Here is an 11,263-nt window from a genome sequence, read left to right as displayed (position 1 = left end):
ATCTTACCATACCTATATGGGCTATTCTATAGAATTGGTGCAAACTGCTGTCCTACAACCATAAAAAAAAAAACACATTTAAAAAGCATTTAAGTATTCAAATCTTAGATGTTTACTAAGATCCTTCTATTATCTATTGAAACCCATCAGTAAGCTTAATATATATAAAATCATCATTTATTGGGTACTTTTAATTGGGAGGTGGCTGTCCCAAACCCTAACCCATAAATTTCAACTGATGAAAATTATATTTAAATAATTGTTGCATTTTATTCCACTGTTGTTTTTAAAAAATATATATCTTTTTGATTTTTTTTAAATATGTATTTTATATTTTCTTTGTAAATCATGAAACTTTATGTAAAAAAAAAAGTGTCCCGCATTTTCATGTTACTACCGAAACAGTGTATGTTTTAGTGCATTGGCTGAGACTGATTTTAACCACATCCCTACATTTTTGATCAGGAAATATTCCTGTGTCCCTCTCTCTCATAGCTACATGGTGAGTAGATAGGTCCCATCATTTTGAGGTAAATGTGTTGAGCAGTGTGTGATCGTGAGACCAAACAAATTTACGGACATCTCAAGAATGAGTACTGTATAAGATCAGGTAAAATAAGCGCAGGTAAAAATGGACTCTAGAATGGCACGCTAGCTTAGAGAGATTTGATTTTAAAAAATGTGCCAATAAATACTATTGCTTATTAAACAGTTGTACATATTATAATACAGGTACATAAGGACCATGTGTTATTTAGACAGATAAATAGTTGTATTTTGCATAGATAATAAAAAATTATAAAAGACTGCTTTGTACTGGCAGTGATTTATTACAAGGGGTAAAAATTAGTACACCTTTCAGAATTTTAATTAAAATTCAAAATTTAAACAGTATATGTAAGTGGTGTTACTGGCTTCACTTCACATCCATGTCTTTCACTGTTCTCACACCGTTCTCCACTCCATCCTTCAAAACACACACATTTGAATTTTGACCTCAGGTCATGGTCAAATTCACTCCTAGCGTCGAGCTGGGAAATCATGTGACCGGAATGAGGGTCGCGTCTTACGCAGTGACCGTTAGCACTGCACACACTCTTGCTGCAATGTGCCACACTCCGATGCAAAGCGTCCACGTACACACCCAAGACCGAGCGTATGTAGTCCCGGAGAAGAACACACTGGTGCTAGTGTGAGAGAGAAATGAGATGCTATGATCACACCACATTTAAATCTGATCAGTGTATAATATAGCACCTAGTTTGATTTTCTGTGAAATGTAAATATACAGATAAGAATTTATTTATAATAACTCTTATCAACAGTAGAATATATACACATGCTGACCTTGGACTTGGCAAACCCCATTTCACCCCACAACACCACACCAGCAGCACCTAAAGACGCAATCTCACCAAGTGTGTTCTCGAGATCAGTCTGTAATTAAACAGAGAAATACATAGTATAATCGAATACTTTCTGAAACGCCTGATCCAACAGAGAGACTAATTTGGAAAGTTATGGGAAGTCAAGCAATGGTTTAAATTATTCTTTGCATAATTATTAGCCAAAATTCAGTAGCACCAACCAATCACAAGAAAAATGTACTCTGCTAGTGTAACGTGTTTTTAACCAACAGCCTTGTGCAAAATAAATCACATTTATTGAATGTGTGCAAGTGGGAGAACTCAAGTCTTTAAAGCCAGCTAATAAATTATTGGGTGGCGTGGTTAGGTAGCATTGCCACCTTACAGCTGTGTGAATGAAAGAAAAAATTAATTAAGTCATTCATTCATTATTAACACCAATTTCTTGGCTTGTGTTGAATTGAACATATTAAGTGGGACTTGGCTGGCAGGAGCAGAACAAAACAAAGCCGGCAATTTGGTTCTAAAAATCTACCCAAACCTGAGCAAAATCACTGGGTAAAGCAATCCAACCTGAGCTGGTGATAAAAAAAAAATGACTTCTGAGTGACAAAATTATCAAAAGTAATCCATAACCAGCACTTTCTGAGATCTAAAGGCAGAGTGAGCTATGTTAGACACTAGTTAATCAGCCACACTTTTGAACCTAGGGGTCTATTCTGTCTAACAACTCTTAATTTGTTCGTCAGGAGGATTAGAAGTGTGGTGGTTGTGATACGTGTTTACTTTTACTACCAATGTTTAAATTGATTCAAACTTGGATAGTTTGATTTGAAATTAATTTTTAAACCAAAAACAGGTTCTTAGAAACAAATTATGCTCTTAGCAACACCCAACCAATAAGAACATTTGTCCTGTGCTTGTTGTCAGGGGTGGATTTGAAGGGAACACTAAAGTCAGGGGCTGTAAATGTAGATTTCACATTTTTAAAACAACTAATATACAGTACTGTGCAAAAAATCTTAGGCACCATTTTTTTTTTTTAGTACAAACTTTGTCATAGATTTTTATTTTATGACTTTTACTTCAGTTGAGTCAGTACAAGAATCGTCTTAAATTTCCAAACATTAGTTTTCCAGCACAAAATTAAATGTTACAGAAAAATGTTTGTATGTCAGTAAAGAAAGCATCATATTACATAAGAGACACTTTTCAGACAAAAAAACATAATGAAGGCTGATGGGTTTTGCTGCAAAAATAAGAAGCGAGTGCGATAGTCAAAGTCTCCAGAAGAACCGTGGCTGGTTCTGCAAGATGCTCAATAAAACTTACAGCTCATTTAATTATAAAACTGTAGAAAGTGTACCTGAGACTACTTTTTTTTTTTTTTTTTTAAAGCAAAGGGTCGTAAAACTAAACAGTGACGTTTCATTCATTTATTACTGCACTTTATTGTATTTTTTTTTATTTAAATTTTTGAAGGCATCTTTGCTGTACAGCATTTCTTTGCATGTGCCTATATTTTACACAGTACTGTAGCTTTAACTTCCACCACAATTCCAAGTACTTTTTCTCTTTTAATATCTCTGAGACATTTAACAGGGTAGCACAAAATCATTTACAAAAATAGTGTGTATTTGTGAGTATACCTGATTTAAGAAGTGCAGAGTTTTTGTAAAGGCCACTCTAGCATAAGGTAGAACAGGAAGTCGGGAAGTGTCACGTCCATGCTGTGATGCTACTCGGAACGCCTCGAGTACACGGTGTCTTACCATAAGCCGTGTGTTTGGGTGTCCCGCTAGCCCACGGCGCACATACACACTTGGGTAGAGAGCAGTGGACTGCTGCCATAAAAACGCCAGTTTGTCATTTAGTGCCTCTGTTCCAGGTTTGCACTGTCCGGTGTACCCACTCTCTTTTGCTCCGTGGTCATTATAGCAGCCAGGGTATCCATAAAACCCCCACAATCCCTTGGGACGAGCCTTGACTCCGACTCGCAGCGTTTTCTCCATAAACGACTGTGCAGCTTCCTCAAACTCAGCCTTTGCCAGTGATTTTACTTCTTCCTCAGACATGTCTGGATGTTTTTGTCGTACCAGTTGCTTAGACAGATCATTGTAGGCCTGTCGGGTTCCGTAGTTACGGCGCCACTGAGGTTGCCACTTCTCCCAGTCCACCACAGCCAACCCGCTGAAACTATTCCGCAGAAGTGCATTGATCTGTCCCTCTGACAGTGCAAGGTGTCCGTCAAGATTGCCCTTCTGAGGAATCCCGCCATTCACACTCAAGCCATCGCGAGTGATGTAGGGATACAAACCAAGTCGGCATTCGTAAAATAGACTTATGTTCTCACCTGTGAATCTCTGTTCTGCATTAGATATGATGCCATGCTGCTGCAGGGGCAGTGAAACACCAAAGACACGCTTGCATTTTGAGGTGGGCATGTTCCACACCACAGAAAAACCATGTTTCCTAGTGACAGAGGCTGAAGCAGTGTCACAGAGAAACAGGGTGACGGTCAGGGGCAGGAGCAGGGAGAGCAGCAGAGAGGACCAGCAAAACATAATGGCTCCTCCTGTAGAACAGACACAGCTCAATCACGAATCTAATTATAAAATATTCAACACAAGAGACCAAGGCAAGCTCTAACACCATCAAGACAAGAACAGAGCATAGTTACATTTCACATTCAGTTTCATATACTTCATAAATTTACACAACTCTCTTTTGCAAACTGTTGGTCTTGCGATTTTTTGAGTTCCCTTTTCACCAAAAATCATGACCACTGATTTAAGAAAATTCATTTGAAAGTGTCTGTCAAATGTGGTAACTCAGTGGTTAAGATGTTTTTGATTGGAAGGTTGTGAGTTCAAATACCAGAACTGTCACTGCTAGGCCCGTGAGCAAAATGCTGTACCCTCAACTGCTCAGATGTATAAACAGGATAATTTTAAGTTGCTCTGGATAAGGGTGTCTGCCAAATACTGTAAATGTAAAGTCAAAACTTTATTTATAAATACAAAGAGGTATGCACGGCAGTACAGTGGCGTAGAGGGTAGTGTTGCTGCCTCACAGCTGCAGGGTTCCTGGTTTGATCCTGAGCTTGCATTACTGTGAGTTTCTCTGCATGTTCTCCCATGGTACAATACACAAAGAATGCACCTATGAGTATATGTATCCAGTCTGTATAAAGTTGAGTATAAACATGTCTGATGTTTGCAGGTGTATGTTGTCCATATGTGTAGAAAATCATCATCTAGTCTCAGTTCCATTAAGAATCTGAATTGCTTGTGGAAAACTTTATCAATTCAACAATCTTACATTATCCTACTTGTGTAAATATGTAAGAGGTGGAAGAGAGAACTCTGAATGCCTTGAATGGATGAAGACCAAGCCACATATGTAAATGATATCTGGGTGGAAGCCTTCACTGAACATCTCAGTGTAGACAAAGGAGTAATGGAAAATCAGCCGCACAGATATTTCATTAAAGGATGAGGATGGAAATTTGAACAACTATTCAACTGACTAGTAAATAAACATAATTATTAATTGGTGCACTGGCATTCATTGCTGGCAACACCTAGTTGTGGATCATGTGACATCAGTGGCTTTTACACATTCTATACCACAATGACTTTCACCAGTTAGTCATTTATTGTACGACACAAATATAGATGATGCAGTAATGTGGGGGATTTAACCCTGGTTCTCGGGGACCCAAGACAGCCCACTTGTTTGTTCTCTGCCAGCTCCCAACATGCCTGGATTGGGAAACGTTGGCCTATAAGAAGATAAGCAAACTAGAAGACTCTGCAACTAGTAAGAATACATAGCCAACCCTCAGCAGACAGCATTTCTTCTGGCCTATGGATATTTAACCGGCAGATATAATTCCTGGTGCATAAATCACTTCAGAGCAGGACAGCAGAAAAAGTTATTGCATGTTTATTTCAAATACAATACAATAAAACCATTTATCCATTTTACATGTCTTGGCAGTGATATTTGGTACAAAGAAACATTCCTGGACATGCTTAAATAAAAAAAAAAGAAAGAAAAGAAATTTAAACCCTATACGATATACTAAGGCACATTCACTTTTAGTATTCTGATCACATTTCACAGAGATAATGTCCGAGAGCTAATAGTGACCATCTATGATGAAATACCCTGAGACGTAGCACAACAGTCCTTAAACCAAAGTCCTTGCCTGGAAGATGTCTTGACTCGTAGATTTACAGGATCTGAGGTATATGTGTGCAAGTGATGTGTGTCTACATCAGATGTTCTTGTGCATCCAGAAGACAGGCAGTCCTCGATTATCTGTGTATGGTGTCTGTTCCAGTGTCTGTTCAAGAGGAACCCATGAAGTTGAGGGAAGAGCTGGGGCAGGTGGAGGGACAGAAGTAGAGGAGGAGTGAGATGGAGAAGGCGGAGGTGTCGGTGGTGGAGGAGGTGGGTGGGCTCCTGAAGAAGATGGAGAAAGGGAGGAAGGGCAAGAGGGAGATGTTGGAGGGACTGTGTTTGGTGGAGGAAGAGGAGGAGGAGGTGGTGGTGGTGGTGGTGGAGGAGGATTAGCATTGGGTGCTACAGTATTATCCTTCATACTTTTCTCTCCATGCCCCTCATGCTCAGCTGTCCTGCAGAACTTATGCAGTAGTTCCATTGGCACGAGGGAGGCCAACGTGCCCACGTTCTGAACAGGTCGTGAGAGCATGAAGCCTAGGTGGGCATAGAAGTACTGCTTATCGTGAGTGGTGAGGTAGAGCCGGGTGAAGCCTCTGGTACGAGCATAGCATTCCACTCCCTCCATCAGCGCCCGGCCATAGCCCCGCCCCCGCAGCTCATCTCGCACCACCACAGATTCCACAAATGCACTGCGGCTGCCTAGTACACGTGATACCCTGGCATGCCCGATCAACATCTCACCCTCCAACATGACAAGACATGCTGGGTAGCTGTCGCTAGACTGGCGGAGCGAGTGGAGCCGTGCTCCCATGCTGCGCTGCCACTGGGCATTCAGAAGTTCAGCACAGGCCTCCAGAAGGTCCCAGCGATGGTGAAGAGGGACAATACGAACAGCCGAAGTGCTAACGTCACCGTCACACCTGCACACATGGCCACGGGCAGGCGTAAACACGGGGATCAAGGTTTAAGAGCTTTAAAATGACATTTGGATTGCAGTGGGGTTCTGTTAGAACTGATGCAACAAGCTGCTTTCTGGCTTTCTCAAGAAATGGACCAGGAAAGTGAGACATGCAGTTGGTTTAGCAATTCAAGAGGTCAGTGGCATGGGTTAGAATGCAACGTTTGAAACCAGAGCAAGCTCTGACACCATCAAGACAAGAACAGAGCAGAGCTGCATTTCACATTTGGTTTCATATACATCTTTACACACCTCTCTTTTGCAAACTGGTGATCTTGCAATTTTTTGTGCTCCCTTTTCACCAAAAATGATGACCACAGGACAGTGAAGGAACCTTTTCCCCCTGACAGTTGAAGATACTATAAGCACAGTAACACCACCTGACCACAGAAATGACTAGATGAATGGCAGACTAGAGAATTAATTCAGTCATACACTTTAGTGGAGAAAAGCTACTGCTATACATAAGGTGTAGTCCATAAAGTACATTTTATGCACATAAAGTACGGCTTTTTAATCAAAATTATTAATTACATTATAACTAATCAATAGCATCACCTTGTTGAACAGTGACTTTTTTTCATCTATAGTTAAAAGTCTATTAAAAACCTACCCAAATTTCTCACATTGGTATTTCAGGTATAACCAAACAACTTTTCTCCCCTAGCATTTAAAACATTGTGATATATATATTAAGAATGTCAGACAAATAAACCCAGAATTTATGAAAATAAAAGTTTACAACTTTAATTTCTATCTTAAGTTAGTGAACCCAAAATGACGGTGCTGTGGAAATGACAATGCTGCATTCTCTAAAAGTAAATTAAACTCTACGAGATGTTACTAGAAGGAAATCTTTTCAATATCTTTTCAACATTTTTACTGACCAACAATGCCACATATCTCATTCACTCCATAACTATTTTCTCCAAACAGTCATGCTTTAATGCTCAAACTCTCACAAAGCTATAAAAGTAAGGATATCTAGTGCAAACAGAGAGTAAAAGCCTTTAGACTTACCAACAGTGATGTGTGCACAATAAGAGCAAGACTAAACTGGCGCACACACACACTTTCACACCAATACAGCATCAGAATCAGGAAATAAGAGATTATAAGTACAGTCCATGACAGTGTTAAGCTCTCTGTCTGCTGATTTGAGATCAGTTCAACTCAAGCTATTTTTATTCTTAAAAAGTCAAACAGTTTAGCAGAAGTGTGGACAAGTGGTGAAAAACAAGAGGGTGGTGAGAAAACTCTAGTCAGGCATTGCACATTGTGAGAAGACACCACTCAGACAAGCTGACATGCACACTGACGTTTAAAAGTGAGAACATGTTAAACAGATGAGGTCAGATAAATACGAGCAGTGTTTCTCAGGCCGGCCCCACTAAGAGTTTTAACCTCATAAAGGCTTGTTATTAAACTAATAATTGAAGTCAAGAGTGTTAGGAGTGTGTTAAAAAGAAAACACTTTAAAAATGACGTGGATCCAACATATAGTAATCACAGGCTAACTTATCAATATTTATATATAAACTGTAACAGTTTTAGAGACAGTGATAAAATGCTAGTTAATACAGAGCCCTGTCTGTGACATTTCTTCTTAATGAAATTATGCTCATGTTTATAATACTAGCAAGCAACAAGTTGTTTATAGTTTGTCTATTGTGGGCACATACTATCCAGTGGTTGTTTTTTTTGTTTTTTTTTGTTACAATGAGAAACGGCAGTAGAAATGGTCAAATTCCTAACCTACAGCCCACTATACATAATGTACACATCACTTTTGTTTAAAATGCTAAGTTTTATATTTAGGCCTCACATTTACATTGTTCACGTTTATATTGTCCACATTTACATTATTCTCAATCTCAATGCCTTTATGTAATGAATCAATCCATAAAACTTTATAAAGATTTTTTTTAAAAAGAAAAAAGTGTAGTTGTGCAATTCCATGCAAATGTCAACCTTACCTTTAAAAAAATAAATAAAATAAATAAAATAAAATAAAATGCTAAGTTAAATGACAATGATGCATGCTCGGCTTTGTACTATATCCACTGACAGATTAGCAAAGTAAGCTAACTGTACTACCTACTAACCTCACCAGAGGCACCAACAATCTCTCAAACGTCCTTCCAAGGTGTACTTTTATTCGTAATATATCTCTATACACATTTAAATGAGAGGCTATGTGACAGAATATAAACAATGATTGAGTTTTTCTTCAAATTTCGTACATCAAATAGTAAATGGGAAGTGGAGGTGCTAAAGTTGTGAGTGGTGAACTGAAGAAACGTTAAACCACAAGAGTCATTGGAGCCAATTATTTGGGTTCAGTCAAATCTCGTTTTCAGTTCAGCATCATTAAAAAACCCCCACCATATTTATGAAGTTTAAACAGCAAAGGTTATTCCTCATGCTACTATTTCACATAATTCTAGCTGACTTTATCCTACTTTCCATAATAACTGGTTTCGTTAGCTCAAACTTTGCTTATACTGTAAATTAACATATGTTGTAAGAAATGATCGCCAGATGGCGCTGTAAATAAAAAGGGGGAGTGAAGCGAACTTCTTCCTAATATGGTAAAGCGTCATGTGTTTAAACAATAAGAAACGTTTAATAAAAATAATTTTTTTTTTTTTTTTGAAATATCAGATGTTAAACTAGTACTGGTAGCCAGTCAGCTAGCTTCAGTATTTAGACTAGTTTTAGTCTCAATGTTTATAATTCTGGTGTAGAAGAAATGCAATTCATAACAAAGCTGCAGTTTAGCCAACATTCCGGCCAGCCTGTCTAACGGATTTAACGTATTATTTATTAACGTATAATTATTTTAAATCTTACCCCGAGTTTGAACTGAAGAACCCGGATGTGAAACTATTCTGCATTTTCAGTGTAAGTCATTACAAATCCGGTGTGCATTCCTCCTACACTAATGTTAGAGTAGACAGCTACAGCTAGTGTTTATATGATCCTCGTTTACCCACATGTTCAGTTTCTATCCTCCTCTCACGGGTCACACAACTGGAGCCAGACACACATGTCTGAAGAGACGATCCTGGCTCGAGATTAATCACACATCATTACAGAAATAAGCTTCATGCCGGTTTGTCACGGCCTCTCTGGACAGATTTCTGACAGCAGAGTCACCGCGAGTGTGTGAAGAAGAGTGGGAGACCGCACCAGAGCGCCCTCTAGCGGACAGGAAGCTTCACTTCAGCTCATGGCCAATGTTCGTTGCCTACAAGTCTTGCTAAAACGTCAGTAATCAATCATCGAATGCAGGCTTATTGAAAGTAAGAGTTTTACTTTCACAGGTTCATGTTAACAGAGATATGCAGTGAATACCTTCCTGAACTTCCAGTTAAACAAACATATATCTTTTCCCACCTATTGGAGCTGCATTGAGTAAAATTGGGCAAATTATCTGTTTTTTTTCTAATCCGTTAAACACATCTGATACCATACCATCCATCTTCTATACCTACCGCTTATATTACAGGGTCGCGGGGAACCTGGAGCCTAGCCCAGGGAGCATGGGGCACAAGGCGGGGTACACCCTGGCCAGGGTGCCAAATCATCGCACGGCACAATCACATACACATTCACACACTACAGACAATTTGGACATGCCAATCAGCCTACCATGCATGTCTTTAGACTAGGGGAGGAAACTGGAATGCCCAGATTCCACATGCTGAACCCCAAGTTGCTCCCGATGGCAAGCTAGCGCCTTGCACGGCAGCTCTGCTACCATTAGTAAGTGTGTGTGTGAATGAGAACCAGTTTAAAGCGCTTTGGAACTGTTAAGGTTTAAAAAAAAAAAGCACTATAGAAGTACAGACTATTTACCAATGGCTTTTTCCCAGTGGCTTTCATTCATTTATCTCCAGTAAACACTCCATCAGGGGATCTGGAACCTCCCTGCTGAAACCCCCCCCCCCCCCCCCAAATAATAACAATAGAAGCCATCACAGAAATTCTAATGGTTTCCACTACAAATACTATTACAAACCATCAGCTAACCACTAACATGGTATCCACTAGACATATGCCGCCAATAGTAATGGACCCACAGGGACCATTACAGTTTCCATTAAAACTAATACAATTCCCATTATAACCATTAAAAATTGGACCAGAGGGTGTGACCAATTATAGGAGAATCACACTCCTCAGAAGTCTTGACCAGGTTTCTATAGAGGAGACTGTCTGATTACTGAACCTAGGATTCAAGGGGAACAATCTGGGTTCCACTCGCTGCTCTAGCTCCTTACGCTTGCACAGCTTTGTGAGGGGTCAAGGGAGTATGCTAATCCAGTCTAGTACATGTGTTTTGTGGATTTGAAGGCGTATGATTGTGTCTTAACATTTGTTGTGGGATTAAAGGGTATCTGGGTCACTACTATCAAGCCTCTATGATTGCACTGAGAGTTGCATCTGTACTCTTGGGAAGCATGCCCTGTCCATATCCCGTGCTTTTCATGAACAGGATATCAAGATTCAGCCAAAGATAGAGAAGTGTCCAGTATGGGGGGCTAGATGTAACACACTAGTTATTTGGAGAGGATGATCTCTTGGAAACATCTTAAGTGGATTTCCAAGATGCACTTGAACATTTTGCTGTAATGAAAATCAGCATCTCCAAATCTGAGGATGCAATTCTCTCCCGGAGGAGACTGAGATGCTCCCTTCAGGTGAGGGGAGAGACCTTGCCTCTGGTGATGCTTACGCATAT

At 39.6% G+C, this 11,263-nt stretch overlaps 2 protein-coding genes across 2 annotated transcripts; both read right to left on the bottom strand.

Annotated features, from left to right (window-relative positions):
• Positions 1-754: 754 nt before the first annotated feature.
• Positions 755-4,079, bottom strand: hyal3 (hyaluronidase 3). Its single transcript, XM_053625456.1, has 3 exons — positions 3,017-4,079; positions 1,348-1,437; positions 755-1,187 (listed from the first exon to the last, which is right to left on the bottom strand). The coding sequence occupies exons 1-3, from the start codon at positions 3,929-3,931 to the stop codon at positions 885-887; spliced, it is 1,308 nt and encodes a 435-aa protein (XP_053481431.1). The 5' UTR covers positions 3,932-4,079; the 3' UTR covers positions 755-884.
• A 484-nt stretch (positions 4,080-4,563) lies between these two features.
• LOC128608063 (N-alpha-acetyltransferase 80) lies at positions 4,564-10,449 on the bottom strand. The gene is made up of 2 exons (XM_053625457.1): positions 9,513-10,449; positions 4,564-6,478 (listed from the first exon to the last, which is right to left on the bottom strand). Coding segments are annotated over exons 1-2 (831 nt in total). The 5' UTR covers positions 9,515-10,449; the 3' UTR covers positions 4,564-5,649.
• Between the last annotated feature and the right edge of the window lie 814 nt (positions 10,450-11,263).

Source organism: Ictalurus furcatus, chromosome 5, assembly GCF_023375685.1.
Source record: "Ictalurus furcatus strain D&B chromosome 5, Billie_1.0, whole genome shotgun sequence".
NCBI classification, from domain to species: domain Eukaryota; kingdom Metazoa; phylum Chordata; class Actinopteri; order Siluriformes; family Ictaluridae; genus Ictalurus; species Ictalurus furcatus.
Note: the sequence above shows the minus strand (reverse complement) of the source record. Positions and strands in the feature narration are given on the sequence as shown.

What these genes read in the sequence shown, in the direction of transcription:
- hyal3 (XM_053625456.1), bottom strand. Translation starts at nt 3,931, where the DNA reads ATGTTTTGCTGGTCCTCTCTGCTGCTCTCCCTGCTCCTGCCCCTGACC. An exon ending in CTCTGCACTTCTTAAATCAG is followed by an intron (nt 1,438 to 3,016) that starts GTATACTCACAA and finishes GTTTAATTACAG; the next exon opens with ACTGATCTCGAGAACACACT. An exon ending in TGGGGTTTGCCAAGTCCAAG is followed by an intron (nt 1,188 to 1,347) that starts GTCAGCATGTGT and finishes CTCTCACACTAG; the next exon opens with CACCAGTGTGTTCTTCTCCG.